The sequence below is a fragment of the Copadichromis virginalis genome, linkage group LG20 (assembly GCF_057382275.1).
Source record: "Copadichromis virginalis isolate Kocher_CV1m ecotype Utaka linkage group LG20, C_Virginalis_male_GT1.1, whole genome shotgun sequence".
NCBI lineage: Eukaryota > Metazoa > Chordata > Actinopteri > Cichliformes > Cichlidae > Copadichromis > Copadichromis virginalis.
The window spans coordinates 18,802,907-18,824,498 of record NC_140637.1 but is presented as its reverse complement, the minus strand read 5'-3'; the positions used below and the strand labels follow the sequence as shown (position 1 = coordinate 18,824,498).

Genomic DNA, 21,592 nt, shown 5'->3' with positions numbered 1-21,592 from the left:
GCCAAAATGTGTGCCCCCCCCATCAATAATGCACCTTGGCGTTGCTATCACGAAAGAGTTTATTTGCAAAATAAATAACAGTATAACTAATAACTACAGTAACTTTGGAGACCATTTGGTTTTTTAGACTTTTTAATTTAACATCTACATCTATATATGTAGATATGTGTTCTCGACAATGTGTGCCATAAGAACACTAGCTGTGGACCTTTAGTGTCAACTATGTACAAGCGAGACAAATAAACACATCTTCTGGTGGTGGGCTTTTCACGCAGAGCTGGTGGAACCACCGCAAACACATCTCACACTGAATCTGTAAAAAAATAAATAATTACAAATCCCAATGTTAAAATTTCATTTATGGGAATTGATCATAACATTTAGCAGTCTTTCTTGATGTCATTACCCATTTGTTGTCAGTTTCATGCTCTTCTTCCCCGCAGAAATGACAGATGTTTGTCAAGTCATCTGTTTTAAAAAGTGAAAAAATAGCACATAGAGTATACTACCTACTGCACTTATTACTTCATTCAAACAACTATATGGTTTGTTTCTACAGCCATCATGATGAAAATATTCATGATGTGAGAACACTGAATGGTGGAAAATGAGTTACCTGTCTCTAGGAGAAGAGTGGTGGCAATTTGCAGCCTGTGTGTGTTTATGGCCTTTTTTGTAGACAGAAAGTCTATTGACTCTTTTCGCAAGATCTTTTCAGCAAACTGAAAAAGAGATTCGAAGATGACTAAATAGGCTAATATCGTAAATGTTATTTTATAGTAATTTGTTTCCTGTGAATCAATTTCTTTCTTTTATTGTGTAATTATCTTATATTCCTTTTCCTGTCATTAACATTTATTACAACACAACATTTCCAATATTCTCGTATATATGTATGTATTACGGTTAAGACTCGTACTTTCAATGCAAAGACTCCACATGAGGTAGCGTCCACTTGTTTTGGGTGTTTGACTGTGTCACAAGTCCATCTTGAGACGTTGCATCCTTTTTTTCGCATGAATGCCCTGAAAGACAAGTACAATAAAAACAAATAACATGTTTTAAAATTTTGGTGACACAAGAAGGTGAACAGTATGGAGAGCTTAAGTGTCTGTTGAACATCAAGTTAAGAACTGACCACATGTTTTGTTAAAATCATTACTTTTTAAAAGTCTACAACGCATTTCCGTGGACAATTACTTCTGCTTTTTTTCCCGTTTCCGCCCATGATATAGAAATCAATCACTTACACAGTACACTTTGAAGAGATGTGGAGGAGGAGCAAAGATGAAATTCACACATGTATAACCTATGTGAAATTATTTTAGACATTTGTCTGATGTTTTAGTGCTAAACCTCCGCAACACTTTATGCAACTACTAAACATTATTCTCCCCATGCTATATTTTCTAATGTAAAAACATCATCTCATACAGACATCAGGTCCTCAAATAAACATTGAAACATGGGGAGACTTCTCTTTAAAGGCAAAATTAACCCATAACACCACAATATCAGAAGGCCAACACAAAAATTCAAACCTGTTGCTGCTATTTTTTTAATTTTGAGTGCCAATTTTTTTTTAATTTTTTTTGATTGACATCATACTTATAATTGTCATAATAAACACATAAATAACAACAGCAACAAAGCGTTTAATAAAGGGTCAAAATAAATTTCAACATTTATCCTTACCTTGTTGATTCCAAACAATTTTGGATACCTTGTTTAGTTTCTCCGAGTGGATCAAGATACAGTGACTTCTTTTCTTGTGGGTAAATGACCTACAGTAAAATTATGTGGAGAATTACATGTAATAATTCAAGAGTTAAGATTATCTGCATGCCATGCATTTGTCTTATAAAACTGATTTGATGAATATTGTAAATGCAATTATTTTTTTACCACTAATGTCCAGTGATGATGTTCATTTACAATTCCCAGAATGACTTCATGCTCCATGGGTTTGATCTTAAATTGAAACAAAACAATAAAAATATTCACTTCAGAAAGAAATGCAATAACATGTTGTTTAGAGTCCTTTTTTATTAAAGCAATTTATGATATATTATATATCATCCACTTATAAAGTACTGTGCGAAAGCCATGATTCACCCCTCATTTCTTTAACCTGTGCAAGAAGCTGGACTATCTTATATTTTTTATAAGTGGTTTTGCACATTACTTCCTCCAAGACTAATAAAGGTCTTTCTAAGGATTTTTTTTGGACATGGAGTTCATTTTCAATCATTTTCAATGCGATCCTTTTACCATCTGCAGAATAATGTTTAATGCTTTCTTAAGCCTCTTTAACAGTGACGTAAGAATCACTTGATAATAAAAAGGTAGCTATTAAAGAGATGAAGCAGTGTTGATGATTTCAAAAGAGATATTAGCCCAAATGTTTGAAAATTTCAAATCAAGCATTGATTGGAGTGTGTACAAAAAGAGGAGGAAACCAGACAAGCAGAGAACAAAAGAGAACTGTCAAGTCTGATAAACTATCCACATCTACTAACCCCAGTCTCAATTTATTCTTTCAGCATAAGCTGTTATCCAATCTAAATCTGGATGTGGATATGATCAGAGGTACTTAAACAATACACACAAGATTCTTTCTAGAGATACCTACCTTGAGTCTTGGAGCTTTTCTCTTCCAAATGGCAGTCATTGAAAATGAATCAATGAATGCTGCTTTTGCTGAATTATGACGATTGCATTGTCTCACCATGATCTCAAGATATGCATTAATAGACTGCGAATACAAAATGTAAACATTTGTTAACTGTTGTCAATGAATAAAACACTGATAGTTGCATTGTTGTCAGTAAAGATCAATGTACCTCACTTTCCAACTCCATGTCTGGACCAATTTGTTGGATATCCCAGTAGAATAATTTGTAAGCACCAATTCTGGAGAGTAGAATGTGAGGACTCTTTCCAGCCCAGGCATCCATTATATCTACAAAAAGTAATGAGAAAAAGAGATAAGTCAGCAGGACTAAATGTAAATCAAAATTTCAAATGCATAATTTCTTATGTAGTTGTCTGACAAAAGACGTGTTTCAGGGTAAATACTTTTAAGACGCTGATAAAATGGGCACATGGTTTAACATTGTATTTTGTAAAAAAAAAAAAGGAGAACTTAAATTTGCTTTTATTTGGGGGTAAAGTTACACTTACAATGTTCTACAAAGAAATTTAAATAAATTCATATTAATAAAAGAAAAGAAATTTAAATACATAGCAATAGAAATGCTCTTGCCCCCTATCATATCTTTTTCCAGCAAAAACACCTATTACAACAATTTTTTAAAATTATGTTTAGTTGCAGCTACATGACTATATTTTAAAATACTCAGGCTCAAGGCTTGCACCTGTGGCCTTTACTATTACATAACCTTTTCTGGAAAAATGTTATTTTTCTCCTCCAAAACTAGTTTTATTATCTGTAAAATAGAGTGTCAATTTTTGGGCTGTTAAAAGCAGCGTCTTAAAGAGTATTTGATCTTTCGAACTGTTGCTGGCAGGCAGTCATCATCACAACATTAATATACTTCTTGTAGTGGGCATTCTATGTCACTAGCAGCATATATGACAGCAATTTTGGAAAAGAAGAAAATGAAGAACATACACTACTAGTCAAAATTTGGGACACACCTTCCCATTCAGTGTTTTTCTGTGTGTTCATGCTTTTCATGCAGTGACAATCATCTTAGGTGACTACCCCATGAAGCTCACTGACAGAAGGCCTAGAGTGTGCAAAGCAGTGATCAAAGCAAAGGGTGGCTAATTTGAAGAATCTAATATATAAAATATATTTTTGGTTCTTTCATACTTTTTGGTTTACTACATCATTTGTGTTAGGGTTAGTGCTCCATATGTGTCCATTCATAGTTTTGATGCCTCGAGTTCTAATCAACAATGAATCTACAAAATAGACAAGGAAATTAAGAAGCAACATTAAAATGAAGGTGTGTCCAAACTTTTCACTCTTAGTGTACATCAGATGTACAATATCAATCATGAACATTCTGGGTTACACAACAACAAAAGAAAGATTCACAGTTTTGAAGGACTCACTTTTTCATTTGTGTAATTTTACACATGTGGCTTACATCCTTTTACAAGTTTTCTATAATGTTTTGCCCCATGAATGTTTTTTTAAAGCATTAACATATTGTTAAATTTAAATATTCTGTTAGGAAATATACCTAACAAAATCTTTTTAAAGGTGTAAAATTTCCTATGCCATGATCTACAGAGTAATGAAACAAACACTGTCATAGGAACAAAAGTCCTTTTTTAAAAAAATAAAAAAATATTATATTTATTTACATTTCTCTGCAACTGTTGGTTCTATGGTTTGTGCTGTAGATTGCTGGGCTGTAATCTGTGGAGCTGAGGCTTGTGTGGTTGTAGCATTTGGAGCTGTGGTCTGTGAGGCTGGGTCTGCTGTTGTGGTCTGTGAGGCCTGGTCTGCTGTTATGGTCTTTGAGGCTGGGTCGGCTGCTGTTTTGGATTCGGTTTGTAGAGCTGTAGCGTGTTCTGGTGCTGTAGCACTTGTGGCTGGTTCTGGTGGTTCGTTGTCTTTCTGTGCTGTTGCTCCTGACTCTGGTTCTGATACCGTTATTGGTATACCTTGTGGAACTGGAAATGGATGTTTAGTTTGAACTGGTAGTGATGTAAGTGATGCCATTGGTGCTGTAGCCTGTGTAGCTCTAGGAGGAGGTGCTGGTGCTACCGCCACTGGTGCTGCTGTAGCCTGTGAAGCTAGAGCAGATGCTGGTGCTGCTTGACCTGGTTGTGCTGTTAGTAATGTGGCTGCTGTTTTCTTTAAACCCCGGTGTGGCACTCTTGGCATGCTGTCTTTGCTTAACTTTAGTTGGTCAATATTTACTTTTGGAATGATTGTCCCATTGGAATCCTGAAGATCTGCACTTTTACCTTGGATTGCTGTAATAATGTAAGGGCCTAAAAAGTTTGCTTCAAGTTTCCCCCCTTTCCTCTGCTGGCTTCTTATGTTAGCTCTTAAAACTTTGTCACCAACTTTGAAGACGACATCTCTCTTCATCATTTTTATTTTGCCCTTTGTTTTTTCCTGAGCTTTGACCACGTTGTCCTTCACCAGTTCCAACAGTTTTTGATGCTTTTGAATGTCTTCCGACACCTCCTCCTGCCCCACAATGTCTTCCACAGTCTCATCAACCTTTGAATCAAAAGACATGTCTATCATTACTATAATTTGTGTAAGATACACAGATAATACATAAAAGAACTGAGAAATACAGTGAAAATTTACATTAAGTGTCTTTGGTAAGGTTTTAAGACACAATGTATTTCTGGCAAAGCTTCAGTGTATCCTGGGATTGATTGGACATGAAGAAAACTGTTATTGAGGGGTGGAACAATCCATAGAAATATTCAGTGTTGTTGTCCTTTTATGGCGGTGACATAGCATCCATTGAAACTGATCTGCCTGCGCCTCAAAAACTAAAAAAGTTTCATTGTGTGGGATTTCCGTGTAGTTTGTCACAGACAAAAAGACATACCATGAACTCTTCTGGGATTTCGGAAGGATAGCGAGCCTCTCTGCCGAACATTAGGTAGTAAGGCGAGTATTTGGTGGTCACTTGTTTTTTAGTTCTGAGTCCAAACATTACAGCATCCAGGTACTCATCCCACATTTGTGGTTGGTTGCCAATGACTTTACACAGGGCTCTGACAATGAAAGCACATAGAAGACATTCATATGAAAGATCATTTACAGTTTTTAATAGTTTAATGTCATGCATTAATGTTTTGTTTGAAGGGAACCCCCATAAATGTATAACATGTACTCCAAGAATTTACCTCTGGATGGTGCCATTCATTTTCTCCACCAGCCCATTCGTTTGAGGGTGATAGGGGGAGCAGAGGCTTCTTTTAATTTTTAACAGTCCACAAACCCTTTTGTTGAGCTGCAAAATAAAGTTATATACACTGGCTATAAGCACATTACAATAAGAATTTAAATAAACAGCTGTCATACTAATATCTCAACAACAGATTTATAAAGACCAGAAAATTAACCATTTTCAAAAAATTATTCAAATATGAGTTCACATATTTTTGCCAAAGACTAAAGTACTTACAGAATTGACAAATTCTTTGCCTTGGTCAGTAAGAATCCTTTTCGGGGCTTCGAACTGGTGGACGAATTTTATGAGACAGTTTGTCACTTCCACGGCTGATTTTGACTTTAAAGGGTATGCTTGTGGCCATTTTGTAAAATAATCAATAAAAACACATATGTATTGATGTCCATTGTTGGTTTCAGTAAGTTTTCCAATGAGGTCCATCCCAACCAGTTCAAATGGCTGAGAGACCTTAAAAAGAAAATCATAGTTAAGTTAATAATACTGAAATTACACAGAATGCTAGTCTACTGTTATAATTTTTTCAAGTATATAATCAGTAGGTTTCTAAGCAATGAAAACATTGTGTGATTAAATGTGATTATTTGCTATGGTCGATGACTAACCTTTATCGGAATGTATTCTGCTGGTTTTTTAATTGTTGCAGCACTTGCCTGGCAAAGTGCGCACTGTGAAACCTAATCAAAAATAAAAGCAATTCAATAACAAACACAATAGTTGATGATCAAGGTTTACATAACTTATTTTGAGAGATACAGAAACATTGCTGTGTTCCTCTTAAAATAATTTAGCTGTAGTCGAATTACATAGAGTTTGTTTTGGAGTACCCACCCAATTATTGATGTCGACTGACATCCCTGGCCAGTAGAACCGCTTTGAAATGGCTTCTCTTGTTTTTGTTTGCCCGCAATGGGCCCCAGTAGGACTGGCATGAAAATCTGAAAAAATTGTGTTTGCCTCATCAGCCCCACAGACTACCGTTGTCTTTATGGTTTTGTCTGTGCCTTTGTAGCGCCAGTAAAACAGCTGCTCCCCTAAACATAAACAAGAAAATAGAAAAGTTTATTATAGCTGTTTAAACCACGACAGGTCTATATGTGGTAAAAGTCATGACAATACATCTTGAATGTAATGAATCAATTATTTATGTGATATAATTTGGGGGTGACTATTGGACTGGTTCTCTATATTTATGACAGTATGACTACTTCAGAAACCAAAAAGATTATGCCACACACAAGACTGTATTACTGATACTAAAAAAAGTGATGGGTGTGTAAAGTAATTATGACTAATGGCCTTCAGATATCATGGATTTATTTTTAATACAAATATCAATTCGAAGTAGTTTAATTCCAAATTTCCTGCTGTCAGTAATTTTCCACATATGTAATTTAAAGACATAAAGACATAACAGTGGGTACACCTGCGTAAATGGGTGTGGCACATACCACTCCAAAAGTAATTACGACGTAATATATTGTAGTTAAGCTATAAAAGGACAAAAACAGTTCTTAGTTAACGCTGTCTACTTAATAGCAAACCTTAAAACTTTTACTTTAATAAACGCACATGTGCCTATTAACCGGGGTTAACTAGGTCAAAGAAAGGTCAAGCTAATTAAATCGGTTAGTGCAAATTAAGACTACACATTATGCCATTGTATATGTATTAATATATATGTATTGATGACATTTATAAACGCTACAAAGTTGCAGTTATTACCTTCAATGTCGTAAATAGCAGCTTTTCTTCGGAGAAGAAATTTCTCTTTCTTCGTGAAAAGCGCTGGATACTCGCCTTTCAGTTTATATGCAACCAAAATCTTGTACTCGTCTGGTTCCATCCTCTTGTGGTGTTTGTTATTTTCGAAAACAAATTGTAAAGTAATCTTTTAGTTAGCTCAGAGGCACTCTGGTTTTCGGTTCGTGCGCACAATGTGAGCTAATTTGCATAATTGATTAGGAAAACCCACGTGACCGGAGATTTTGGAAAAATTTGACAATGTCGGAGTCGAGTAGGCCTACGAAAGGTTGGCCAAAACTAACTTGCCAACTTTTGAAAAGCCCTGTTACTTACAAAGACGATAAATATATATATTTAAATGTTGTTTTAAATTTTATTTATTTACAAAGAAAAACTCTGCCAATGTGCATCATCATAGATTGGGGGGGGGGGCACACATTTTGGCAGCCGATGCCAAACAGCCTGATAAAATCTGTATCCCTCCATAACTTTTGCTGTGAATGAGACATGGTCTCCAAAGTTACTGTACTTATTGGTTATACTGTGACTTATTTGGCAAATATACCCTTTGTGATGGCAAAGGCAATATGGATTACAGATGGGGGGGGCACACATTTTGGCAGCCGATGCCATACAGCCTGATAAAATCTGTATCCCTCCATAACTTTTGCTGTGAATGAGACATCTTCTCCAAAGTTACTGTACTTATTGGTTATACTGTGACTTATTTGGCAAATATACCCTTTGTGATGGCAAAGGCAATATGGATTACAGATGGGGGGGGGCACACATTTTGGCAGCCGATGCCACACAGCCTGATAAAATCTGTATCCCTCCATAACTTTTGCTGTGAATGAGACATCTTCTCCAAAGTTACTGTACTTATTGGTTATACTGTGACCTATTTGGCAAATATACCCTCTGTGATGGCAAAGACAATATGGATTACAGATGGGGGGGGCACACATTTTGGCAGCCGATGCCATACAGCCTGATAAAATCTGTATCCCTCCATAACTTTTGCTGTGAATGAGACATCTTCTCCAAAGTTACTGTACTTATTGGTTATACTGTGACTTATTTGGCAAATATACCCTTTGTGATGGCAAAGGCAATATGGATTACAGATGGGGGGGGGCACACATTTTGGCAGCCGATGCCACACAGCCTGATAAAATCTGTATCCCTCCATAACTTTTGCTGTGAATAAGACATCTTCTCCAAATTTACTGTACTTATTGGTTATACTGAGATTGATTTTGCAAATAAACTCATTCGTGATAGCTTCGCTACAAAGTGTAAACCGAGTGTAAATTCACTGGAGAGCGACGTGTTTCCATGATCGCATCTGGTTTTACAGTATTATAGTATCAAAGTCGTTTTCTAGACAAAGTATTCCCAGCAGGTTATTTCAGTGTACATTATAAGGTAAACTGTCTTCCACACGGCACATTACAATATCACGAAACTAATATTAAATTCATCGAGTCTGCTGTTTTCCAGCTTTTACTCTTTATCGCGTCGACTGCAGATCAGTGACAAGTAGCGTACAGAACGGAGCTGGGCAAGTGGCTCCTCCTACTTTGCGCGCTCCCGTGAATGGGGAAACAATTTTTGACGGAGGTAACTACTTTGGCACAACACCGGTGTTCTGGGAATGGAGGCTTGTTTTCCCTCAGAGCAGCCTGGAAAACGCAGGTGTTACAACTGATAACACTAATGACTCTTCGCCTACAGTGTAACAACGAGCTAACAGGACCCTGAAACTGATGCAGCTAATCTAAGCAGCAAACGTCATTATTTAGATCTGCTCTGCCTCTCTGTGGCATGTCCAAAATATGGTTCAAAATGCATCAACCGGTAGGAAAGCGGCGTTACTGCCCCCTACTGTGCTTTACTGGCCATATTCTCCTTTCTTGATGAATCAAGTGATGCGCAGTAAACAACTACTCTTTTCATTATTAACCATTACTTCTGTCTAGGAGGATATGTAGTTGGCTCAGATTACCTGTTTGTGTGTCTGTTTGTTAGTGGTATTACTGAAAAAGTTATGAGGTTTCCATGAAATTTTTACCAGTGATGGGGCTTGGCACAACTTAACTTTGGGATCCATCTGGATTACAGTCCACAGCCAGGAATTTTTGGGACAGTTTACCACCGAGAGAGAAACCTAGATAGGATGATATACATATACTGCATTATGAAAATAAGAGACCTTTTTAGCCTTGGAGGAGGTGTGAAGCCTGGTGTTGTAAATGAAATTAACTTATCAATTATCAGTTTAGATGTTAATCATTTCAGCATAGTACACGTTGATAAATGAACATACATAGCTAAAACATTAATGTTTATATGTACAGTTATTGTTTTATCTACATAAATTACAGTGCTCTGATTCAAGGTTGCTTCTTCATTTTGGTCTCAAGTAACAAAAAAGCTTCTTTTTTTTCTGATTGTAACCATTACCAGCACAATCTATTTCGTTTCTGCATTTTTCAGCCTTCCCTGGCCCTCCAGCACCTCCAAAAGTGGCCAGCGCTTTTGATGACTGTATAAATCTTTCATGGGCTCCTCCAAGTAACACGGGAGGTTCACGTATCTTGGGCTATATTTTGGAGAAACGAAAGAAGGGAAGTAATCTCTGGTCTGTTGTCAATGCCAATGATGAGCTCATAAAAGGTGCGTATTTTTTAACTTACCTCAGTTTAATCTGATGGACCTGATGACATTAGAGCATAACAGGACTCTTTTTTGCTGTTGTTTTTCTCCCTTCCTCTCTTTCTGTCTTTCTCCATGTAAACTCTTTTGTAGAAAAGAAATATGCAGTGAAGGATGTTGTTGCGGGTATGGAATATGAATTCAGAGTTACTGCCATAAATCTCTCAGGAGCAGGTGAATTTAGCAGCCCTTCAGAGTTTGTTTTTGCACGAGATCCTAAGAGTAAGTGTTGCAACTATTCTACATGAAACAAAAGACTAAAAAAAAATGTATTAACAAGTATCGCTTAGTCAAAACTTAAATATCTGATGTTTGAACTACACCAGAGCCTCCTGGTAAAGTTACAGGCCTTAAGGTGACAGAAACCTCCTACAACCACTTGGTCCTAACTTGGACAAAACCAGAAGACAAACCAGGCATACAGGATGAAGCAAGAGGGTATTTTGTTGAGATTCGGCAAGCAGATTGCATCGAATGGTCCCGCTGTATTAGTACCCCCATCATCATGACTTCCTTCAGTGTGAAAGGCCTGAAATCCATGGACATGTACTGGGTAAGAGTGATTGCCATTAATGATGGAGGAGAGAGTGAGCCCGAGGAGCTGCCCAACTATGTACTGGCAATGCCTTCACCAGGTATGTCAACAAGTCTTAGATATTTCAGATTCTGTTGGTTTGTTGCTGCTAAGAATGATTTTTTTTTTTTGTTTTAAATAAAACTTTTTACCCCCCCAGAAAATTCACTCGTTCTTGGTAGAATACAACATTTCTGTGATGATTTATCTTTTCTTATATAGTTTTGTTCATTCCAATTACGAACCATGATAAATTACAATATGGTACAAACCTTTTTTTTTTGTTTTTTATTTATTTATTTATTTTGTCACCACTACAGTGAGGCCAAGATTCACAAACAACAAGATGAAGAGTTTCTTTGTTGTGCGGGCAGGAAACTCTGTCAGGATCACAGTCAATTTTGAGGTGAGAATGATATTTCAGTTTTAAAATCAGGCAAACCATGGTTTCGCAAAACGAAACGGGTGAGGCAATAAAAGAAAACGTTGAAGATATTCCTTTTTTTAAACAGGCTTCTCCTCGGCCAGCAATTATCTGGCTAAAGGATAATGTGCCAGTTACAAAGCGGATCACAATCAGTAACTCTGATGGCTCCTCCCAGTTGCTGATTCCTTCTTCTGAGCGCTCTGATTCCGGCATCTACTCCATTTTGGTGAAAAATCTCGTAGGGCAGGAAACATTAAGTGCAGAAGTCAGGGTCACAGGTAAAATAAAACTATAATTGTATACTCGTTTTCTTTTGCAACATCTTTTCGTAACAAAAGCTGATGGATCTGATGAAAGTAAAACTGTTCGCAGATGATCCAAAACCACCTGGACCAGTAGAACTGGAAGAAAATGTGCCTGGTACTGTGACAGTAATCTGGGAACCTTCTCCTGATGAGAAGCGTGATGACCGTCTCCACTACACCGTGTCCAAACTGGACTCTACCAAGCGTTCGTGGGTCACAGTGGCTGACAGGCTCTTCAATAACAAGTTCACAGTCTGCAATATCATGCATGGAAGGGAATATCATTTCCGGGTCTATGCCAAAAATGACATGGGCATATCTGCACCCTCTGAGTCACCAACCTGGGAGGTGGAGAAGAAGAAAGGTGTGTTTGTCATCTCAAACAATCATAAAGTCCAAATACTCACTTTTTAAGAAAAAAATGATAATACTGTGTCTGCTCTTTCATAGAAAAGTTTCTAGTAAGTGTACCAACCATGAAGGACTGTGATTTGCGGTGTGCCCCATCCTTCATTGTTCCACTGAAGCTGCACACTGCACCCAAAGGTTATGAATGCTATATGAGCTGTGCAGTGAAAGGAAACCCCAAACCTCGCATAACATGGTATCGAAATCACATCAGTCTAAACACTAATACCAACTATTACATCTCCAACACCTGTGGAGTTTGCACCATGTTAATCCTCCGTGTGGGTCCCAAAGACATGGGAGAGTACAGCGTCATTGCAGAGAACAGCTTGGGACGAGCCGAATGCTCCACCATCCTTAATGTCAGAGGTGAGAAGAAAATATACTGGCTGTATTTACGGTGAGGGTTAGTTGTTGGGGGGGTGGGGGGGTGATAGTAAAGGTCAATAAATCTGTATCTCTTTCTCTCACACAGAGTGAAGACATGGAAGATGCCAGTACGGTGTGAGCAACATTTATTTGAAAGATCAACTGTGTAGCACAGGATGATTGGCAAGATTGTGCTCTTGTTTATTGAATTGGTACTAAAATAAAATAAATAAATAAATACAATTAAAAAATAATTACATTTGTTTATGGTTCGACAAGGTTTCCTGTTTGTTTTTGGTCATGATTTAAAGAGTCTTGGTTGAGCCCTTAATCCAGTAACCAGCAGAATACCCATCACATATTAGATCAGTTGATGAATCATCTGAACAAATACTTGAGAGTTATTTGTAAAGATGGCTATAATTTATTGCAGGCATACACTTTAAATACTACAGCAGTGGTACAATCAGAACGTTTGTCAAAAAGCCTCGCAAAGAAATGTGTATTGTATTATTTACTACACATATAATCCCCTGATAGGTAACTGTGAGGCAAAATTTCTTTATGTCATATTTTGTAAAATGAATTAATAAATAAAAAAAATATGATGGAAACGTTTAAGTGGACAGGAAACATGTATATGTATTTATACGTATAAAGGCTAAATTATACCATGGAGCCATGCTCTCAAAAACTGTCATAGCTTTAATACTGTTGGTGAAGATGGCTTTAAGAAAGAAGTGTTTACAGTTAAGTTTTTAGAAGATGTTTAGCGCCATCTTGTGTCAGTACAGAATGTCAACGGATTGGTTGGTGCTGGCTAATAGATTAATACTGTTGTTGTTGTTATCGTCATCATTATTATTAGCTTAATAAACCAGAAACAGAACCAATAACCAATAATAATAAATCAATGAGACTAAAACCAAAAATCATTCTAAGAAGATCATTTTGTAAACTGTCCCTGGCTGCAACAATGCGTTTTATGTTAACAAAAAAAATAGGGATAAAGTAAGTGGTTCCTTGTTGTTGGGCTAACTGCACCGAAACGGAAAATCCACCTGTTAGCGGTAATGTTAGTGTTTGCAAAATACGTTATAAGTGAGAACAGTGTATGTCAATCGTTTTTACTGTTCCCTATAGTTTTTAATTGTCAACCATTATTGAAGGCATATGTTTGGATGGGTGTTTAGTAGCTCTGCTAAGAAAAACAACAAGAATAGTTATTGGGGAAAATGTGAGAGACGGGAAGACAAAAGACAACACGAAGGACAAAAATAAATGTAGAAATGAAGTATCAGCTGAAAAGGAAACATAACATTCAAAAATGGAGCTGAACCTTTAAACTAACGAGGAAGACTGAAACAAAGCAGCAAAGACCAAGAAAATGTTGACATTTTAGAAACTGAAGGTGACCTTTACTGCAAAGGGGAATTTTACAGAGTCAGAGAGTGACACTGAACATGGCCTTTCCAAAGTAACATTTTATATTACACTTTCAATATAAAAGAAAATTAATTGTACTTAATGAATATTTTCTTATGGCACCCTTTTGTTAAATACTAGAGTGAGTCTGGTCCACAGTGGAAACGTGCAGACCTGCCATTTACACTTATGGCTTCTGAAGTAAAAAAAAAATAGCGCACGGCACTCCATCAGCGGACGTGCAGTGTTTCCATTAGATGACAGTCAACCACCGTGACTCAGGGCTCAGCCACTCCTGATGGCAGCCCGGCCCTCCGCTCCTCCTTGATCTTCCTAAATGGACAACCACGCTACCTACTGTTCACGCCTCCCTCTCACACCTCCCTCACTACTGCTTCGCCAACGACCCGCTGCAGCTTTATTGTGGAGTGATTAACCCGGGCCGATCGGTGCACCACGCAACTTAAAGGATCCATCCGAAGTAAATCACTGCTCACACCACGGCCCAAGCGTGCTTACCCACCGGGTCCTTGAATATCACCTCACTACCTGATTCGGACGTTGTGTCCTTTTTAGCGCAATGACAGCCAAGCACCGGAAAGCGAAAAACAACCACAAACATGAAGATAACATATTCAAAAATGAAGTTATGGAGACAGAAGTTCGCCCTGGAGGGAATAACTACACACTTCTATTGGTTTTATTTCTGATTTTTGTGATTGGAGGTGCCACCGGAGTGTGGTTCTGTTTCCAGCAGTACCAAACTTTAACCTACTTAACAGACAATCTCATGGGCATACAGATGAAGATAGTGAAACTACAATCCTCCCACGAAGAAATGCGACAGTCTGGCAACAAGGTAAGAATATATCCAGTCACCTAAAACTGCAAGCCACCAAAAGCACCAGATGCACTTATTGATAGCCAATATTTATAATGAACAACCAATCTTGTGAACCATATTTTCACGAGATTAGAATAAAAAACAACAACTCTGTACACACACACACACACACACACACACACACACACACACACACACACACACACACACACACAGAAAAAATAAAATAAAATGCTCCAGCACACGTTGTCAGTTGCAAGTAAGGAAAGTTAGCTGCAGGCCTCTATCAGATTTCCACATGCCAACAGCCTCACTGGAGTGAGTACAAAACGCTGCTATTTCTAACATCCACACAGCTGCTGACGTTTGTAATGAGGATTATTCTTGACCTACAAATGCCTGTACCAATGACTCAAATGTAAAATAGATCTCTTTTAGTCTCTAGGTTCTGTGGAAAATTCTGTATTGTAATACCAGTCAAGAATATGCCCCCAAAGCTGTGCTGAAGATGCTGCCAAAATAATAATAAACAAGGCAGTAATGAGCCAAGGCTAAATTTAGTCTGTGATTTTGATACTGAACACCAGCTCAGAGGCTCTTTGCAGGCAATCTGAAAGACTGTAGAAAAGCAGAGAGAGCGATGTTGTGTGTGTCTGTCTATAAATCTGAAAGGACACACTTTATGTAAGAGATAATTATATTTATAGTTAAACACATTACCATGAATGAAATTAACCTGTTATATCACAGTAAATAGTAGTTCATGACTGCCATGTTCAGTATTTTAGTCTTCTTCCATGTGTTTCAAATTCAATTCATGGTATTCCAAGAAGTATTAAGTATATCTGTATATCCTTCCCTTAAGTATTTCTTCTATTCAGAAAAGACAGGGTTGCAGAAACTTTGCACGAGAACATTTCAGCTAGCTCAGTCTTGTTCGGCAAATATTTTCTGTATGAGTGGTAAATTGTTCTGTCGCTCACAAATGTGAAATGCTTCAGGATGTTGTAAGGAGAAAGCTTAATGAAGAATCCAGAAAAGGTTATAAAGAATGCAAAAAAGACAGTTTTAGCATAACTGCAAATAAATCAAAGATCTGAGGTTCATCTCTGTTAAGTGAGATTTCCTAAATGGCTTGTTCATGATCACGCCTGTTAATGATGAGATTTTGGTGTGGCTACATATTTCCTTCCCCCAAGCATTTGTTATATTATATTATACTATATTATACAGAATCTAAGCAAACAATGCAATGCAAATAAAGGTAAAAGAAAATTAACAAAAAACTGTCCTTGGTGTTTCCGTCCCTTTAATAGTAACAAAATCTTTTCCCAATAAGCATAATTGTTGTCCAGTGACAGTTAAGAGTCTATCAATCATAAAAATAAGTGAGGATAATAGTCCCTTAGCTTGACTCTGTGTCATTCCTGTGTCTTGTTGCAGCAGCATATTTCGGACAACGTGGAGGCCCGACTTAATGCCCTTGAGGAGTCCTATTCACTGGCCCAGAAGCAGGTGGGTATGGCCTTAGCTACAGCCGAACAGCTCAAGACATCAGACCTCCCCGCTCAGGTGCTGTCACTCCACACAGAGATGAAAACCCGCCTGGCAGAGATGCAACAAGCCACAGTGTCTCTGGAGCAACTGAGCCAGCTGCAGACCATGTTGAAAGGAAAGAGTGAGGAGTTTGAAGATGTTAAAATGAAGGTGGAGGTTTTAGCCACACTGACTGGTGAGCTAGCCCAGAAGGTCGACATCTTGACAGGCGGCCTGGAAGAAGCAGAATCTAAGCTGGAGGAGAAAGTTGGAGAGATTGCCACAGTGAGTGCCGCCCTGGATAGACAGGCTGCTGTGATGCTCAGACTGAAGGACCAGCTAGACGCCTACCAGACTCAGTTGAAGGCTAGCGTGGTCGAAATGACTACTGTCAGGTAGGTGGTGGAGTGGGAAAAAGAGCAGTGGAGGAAATAACTTGCCTCCTCTCACCCATGATTTTATGTTGTCTTTGCCAAAGCCCTGTTGGCTGCCACTGTCTGCAACTCTGTGTTACTCTAGACCAGAGTTGGTAGGCCTCTTTATCACACTGTGAGTTTGCCATGATCTATGTAAATATTTCTTTTGTATTCATAAGTTTTAAAGCTGAAAAGTCTTTGAAGCTTACATAACCATCAAGAGAACGTGGCTCACATGCTATTATTGTCATTTGAGCTTTGAAATAGAAGTGTTGTAATAAAACTATCGGTATGTTTTGTGAGTAAAGCTTCATGAAGGTACAAAATAATGACCACAAGATCATAAGAGAAATTTATTCTGTCTTCTGTCTTTCAGAGAGTTGTTTGAACATGAGCAGTCGCAGTGGCTTCATCAGGCCAGAGTACAGGAACTTAATGTGGTACGTCACAGTCTGGAGGATCAGAACTTAGCAGCCCGTAATAACAAAGAAGCCCATTGGGTGATCTTATTAATTAAATGCAAAATGGAAAAAAATAAAATGGAAAAAAGGTAGCAAATCATGATCTTAGCAGTCAGGTCAAATTAATGTTAAATGGCAAATAAACAGATCAAATGTGAGTGCCCCTGCTGATGTAATATTTTATCTAATTTTGATATTTGTGTGTTAAGCACAACCCTTTTAGTCCTGACAGTCAAATCTATTAAATCATCATTTTGTTTTGCTTTATTCAGTCCGTCTAATAATATTTTTACTTTAAGTTTGTTGATGTTTATTCATATAGTACAGCTGCATGTGACATGTGATATTTACATGATTCTTAAACCTTAAACTTTTTTAAACCTGCCACAAGAACCTGAGAACTCATGATTAGGTAAGAAAAATATGGCCTAATAGCTCTCTAAATAAATCAGTCATTAGAATCAGATTAACCAGGCTAGACCAGATTTATCTTTAAAAGGAAAATAAATAACAACTTGGAATACAATCAGATATCTAGGACTATATGTTAGATTTATTAGTTATTAAATATGTACTGAAAGAACATTTTTAAGCTATCGCATTTAATTAGATTACATTTCAATGGCAGAACATGCTTGACATGGCTTAACACACATGCTGTCACCACACATGGCCTCTTTACTATTTCCGTTCACAGTGTGCCCATTAGGAACCATAATAACATTTTCATCACATTAATTTGAAGAAGCTAATTGCCTGGCATGGATTCCCCAATGGATTTACATCAGCATTTACACTCGTGTGGTGCAGTTTCCTGTTTTGTATGTCAGTTAATCACGTCACATTCACTGAGATACCTACGTAGATGCCTACATAGCTGAATAGTAAATATTTTGCTCCAGTTATTTGATATGACTTTGCTTATCTTAGTCTGTGGCAGAAACGAAACCTGAGACCAAGCCTCTGGAAAAGACAGAGGGAGAAACAATTCCTACAACTGAAGAAGAGGCGGAAACCAAAGAGGAAGAGGAAGCTGCAGGAAGTGAAGAAAAAGAAGAAGAAACACCTGTAGAAGCTGAAAAAAGAGTAGAAACTGTAGAAACTGAAGAAGAAGCCTTGGGCAGTGAACAAGAAGTAGAAAATGTAGAAACTGACGAGGAGGAAGAAGAAGAGGAGGAGGAGGAGGAGGAGGAGGAGGAAGAAGAAGAAGAAGCCTTAGGAACTGAAAAAGTAGAAGACATAGACACTGAAGAAGAGACACCCATAGCAGCTGGAGAGGAAGAGGTAGCTGCACCAGCTGAATCAGAAGAAGAAGAGACTCTTCCTACAGCTGATGAAAAAGTTACATTCACCCAAGAGGAAGAAGAGGCAGAGTCTGATGAGCCAGAAGAACTAAATACACAAGATACAGCTCCTGTTGAAAAGGTGGAGTCTGCGACAGAGGAAACTGTTCCTACACAGCAGGCAGAGGCAGTAGAGGAAGATGATGCAAAACAAGAGAAGTCTGTTACTGTATCAGAAGAAGAGAAGGGACACACAACACTGACAGAAGAGGAGGGACCCAATGCTCAAGAGCAGATGCCTGAAGACGAGAACCGGAAAGGCGATGAAGAGGAGGCACCTGAAAGAGAGAAAGGTGAGGACGACTCAACAGTCCAAGATGAGAGCCTCAAAGCAAGAGATGAGGATGAGACGGTGTTGGAGAAAGAGGAGTCGGAAGACGATGAAAGGGAGAAGTCAGAAGAACACGTACCATCTGGAGAAGAGGAGCAGCTTTGGAAGGCAGTGCTTGAGGCAGAACAACCAGATGTAGAGGAAGAAGTGTCAGAAGTAGAGGACGAACAGCAGGAAGCAGCAGATGAAGAGGAGAACCATGGTGCAGAGGACCCACAGGAGGCTGATGAAGAAGAGGAGTTTTTAGAATTTGATGCTTTGCCAGAAGACAAATGTAAGATTTCACTTTCTTTTTTTTTCATAAATAATGACTTGATTATCAATCCAAGTTATTAATTGACTATTCTGCCTTACTAAAATGTGTTTACTGATATATCCATTCTAATATCTTCTTTTTAATGTTTTTACAGAGTGCATACCACCAGGAAGAAATTTCATTCTTTTATGCTATGGACCTATCCATCAAGAAAAACAGGAGCTTTCTCCGACTTCCACCACTGTCTGCAATATAAAAAATACTGTTAGAAAGAGTTATTGATCGCTGTTGTCGAGGTGCATTACTCATTTGCTTTCTGAAAGGCACACCTAATCGAAAATTCCGTCAACATGCAGAGCTGAAACCTGTACCTCAAAATCTAACATGGCTCGTTTTTGTAAGGAAATGAGTCATTCAGGGTTTACCTGCCAATAACAGTCTAACAAGCCTTAACCCATCAAATGATTATGTTTTTTAAAGAAAATAAATTCCACTTGTCATAACAATTTACACTATTTTCTACCAAGCTGTTAATGAAATAACAAGAAGCCAGTGCATAAGCTGTGACCTTGAAGCCATAAGTAATACCTGTCTTGGTGACAAAGTGTGCTGCTTTTTGTCACTGCCTGAAATGTATCACGAGAAACAACAATTACAGTTCTGTAATTCATTGTGTCCCTGATGTTGTTTACACAGGGGAAAAAAACTACAAGAAAAATGGTAGAAAATCAATAATATGCAATAACTGAATTAATAAGAGTGTTTTTTTAAAGGTATGGCAAAGTTTATTAAACTTTTTTTTACTCTTTAAAGACATGTTTGTTTTTGAGTGTTTAATAACTAGAGCTGTGCTTGCTCTATAGATTTGGTTATTATCATTTTATTTGCACTTTTTAACTGATTACAATTCCAGCCAGACAGAACACACTGGTGGTATTGTGAGATACAGGGAGGTCAAAAGGTTATTACTCTGTCATTACTCTGCTGCTTTTTAATTAATCATATGTTAATAAATGTTGTGTGTCTTTAACAAACAATCATAGAAAGACTATGCAACTTTAGAAAAAAAGCTTAATGATGCACCTCAGGGACAAAGTGTTCTGCATATGAGGGGTTGGAGCCTGCACTGTGCTTAAGTTACATTTTTAGGACAGCAGAAGTATTCACATGTCATTCAAAGCATCAGTCACACCAACTAGAGAACAAGTTGTCCACAAAGCCAAGAGGCGACTCATTTTATACATCATCTAAAAATATCTTTTGACGAAAGCTTAGCTTTATAATAATGTTGATGTAGTTTTCAGATTTAAGTGTTTTTCTGCAGCACACTGACAGCAAAGATGAATTGAGGGAGGAACAAATGGCGGTATTAACATGTTTAGCAACAGAAACAAAGCAAGAAACATGATTTCAAATAATGTGAGTTTTCCAATAATCAAAAATATTGTTGCTAAAGTGAGTGTAACCTTAGAGCAAAATATTTTAGTATCTCAAATGTCTTTTTTTCTTAATTTTTTTTCAGGAAATTACAAATATGTGTATTCATATTTTACAAATGTGAAATATGTTTCCAAGAAGTGATTTTTACTGTGCATTTTTACAAAAAAACGAAATAAAACAAACCTAGAGCACACTTTTTTTTAAAGGTTGTGTTTATTATCAGTATAACAATTATGTTTGTAAAATAAACTCTGGTTCTTTCACTTCTGTATACTTGATTAATTGCTGTTGTGTCGCCATGGTCGCCAGGAACACCTCAGTCTGTTTCTTATCTTAAACAGTTACACATTTTTTTTTATAATTTTGTCTCTGTACACCACAACACAGGAGCCTCTAAAAATGGAATATTATATATGAAAAAGGCTGTAATTCTAAAAGAGTTAATGCAGTACTTTAGTTAAATTACTTGAATTAAAACTAAAAGTTTGCCCTGCAATAACATTTTGATTGTTTGATATAAAACCCATTGTGCAGGTTTACCGAGGAAAAATTCTAATAAATGCCTCATTGTCCAGAAACCTATGAACCTTATTACAATAAGTTATGCTGCTATCAAATATTATCTATGTCCCTAAAACTTAAGTGCATTCTTCTATGCCATATTAGTGCATTAGTTCTTAGTTTTATTAAAAACTTGAGCCTGTTGTACAGTACTGGACGACATTATAATGAGCACTGAAACTTTAGTTATTAACACTAAAAAATTTTACTCTCCTGTGCACTTAAAATAGTTTTACTCCGCTGTATAGAGAAATTATGTATCTTTTTGGTTTTCCAGTTTGCCACAAAATGTAACAAAATTCAGCTGAGCATGCCAGGTGTCACACCTTTCATATTTTGTTAAACATGTTTAATATGTAAGTGTGCTATCTCCGGTGCAGTGTTTAGGTATAAATCTCCATATTATGCTTCTTTATACTTTTACTCTTCTAAAGGTTCAGGTGAAATATACCTTTGACCTCATTAAATATTAGTGTTACACAGAAAATTGTAAAAAACAAAAAAAAAAAACCCC

General features: G+C 37.3%; 3 protein-coding genes across 4 annotated transcripts in view; 2 read left to right on the top strand and 1 right to left on the bottom strand.

Moving 5' to 3' along the window:
* LOC146684644 (immunoglobulin-like and fibronectin type III domain-containing protein 1) overlaps window positions 1-12,667 on the top strand; it is a 29,439-nt gene extending 16,772 nt beyond the window's left edge. Inside the window, exons 19-26 of the mRNA XM_085444031.1 lie at window positions 10,164-10,343; window positions 10,476-10,604; window positions 10,709-11,017; window positions 11,277-11,362; window positions 11,469-11,661; window positions 11,756-12,052; window positions 12,139-12,465; window positions 12,572-12,667. Of these exons, the coding sequence (XP_085300157.1) occupies window positions 10,164-10,343; window positions 10,476-10,604; window positions 10,709-11,017; window positions 11,277-11,362; window positions 11,469-11,661; window positions 11,756-12,052; window positions 12,139-12,465; window positions 12,572-12,576 (1,526 nt within the window). The 3' untranslated portion in view covers window positions 12,577-12,667. The remainder of the gene's footprint in view (window positions 1-10,163; window positions 10,344-10,475; window positions 10,605-10,708; window positions 11,018-11,276; window positions 11,363-11,468; window positions 11,662-11,755; window positions 12,053-12,138; window positions 12,466-12,571) is intronic.
* Window positions 54-6,029, bottom strand: LOC146684645 (uncharacterized). The gene is made up of 11 exons (XM_085444032.1): window positions 5,854-6,029; window positions 5,553-5,721; window positions 4,339-5,209; window positions 2,844-2,962; window positions 2,633-2,755; window positions 1,906-1,971; window positions 1,696-1,784; window positions 920-1,025; window positions 617-722; window positions 407-468; window positions 54-313 (listed from the first exon to the last, which is right to left on the bottom strand). The coding sequence occupies exons 1-11, from the start codon at window positions 6,027-6,029 to the stop codon at window positions 221-223; spliced, it is 1,980 nt and encodes a 659-aa protein (XP_085300158.1). The 3' UTR covers window positions 54-220.
* A 1,599-nt stretch (window positions 12,668-14,266) lies between the features above and the next one.
* LOC146684643 (uncharacterized) lies at window positions 14,267-20,788 on the top strand. 2 transcript variants are annotated; one of them, XM_085444198.1, is made up of 5 exons: window positions 14,267-14,749; window positions 16,181-16,665; window positions 17,063-17,126; window positions 18,078-19,095; window positions 19,232-20,788. In XM_085444198.1, coding segments are annotated over exons 1-5 (1,848 nt in total). In that variant the 5' UTR covers window positions 14,267-14,470; the 3' UTR covers window positions 19,234-20,788. The 2 variants fall into 2 exon arrangements, with proteins under 2 accessions (XP_085300324.1, XP_085300323.1); XM_085444197.1 differs by having other exon boundaries at window positions 16,178-16,665.
* Window positions 20,789-21,592: the final 804 nt, after the last annotated feature.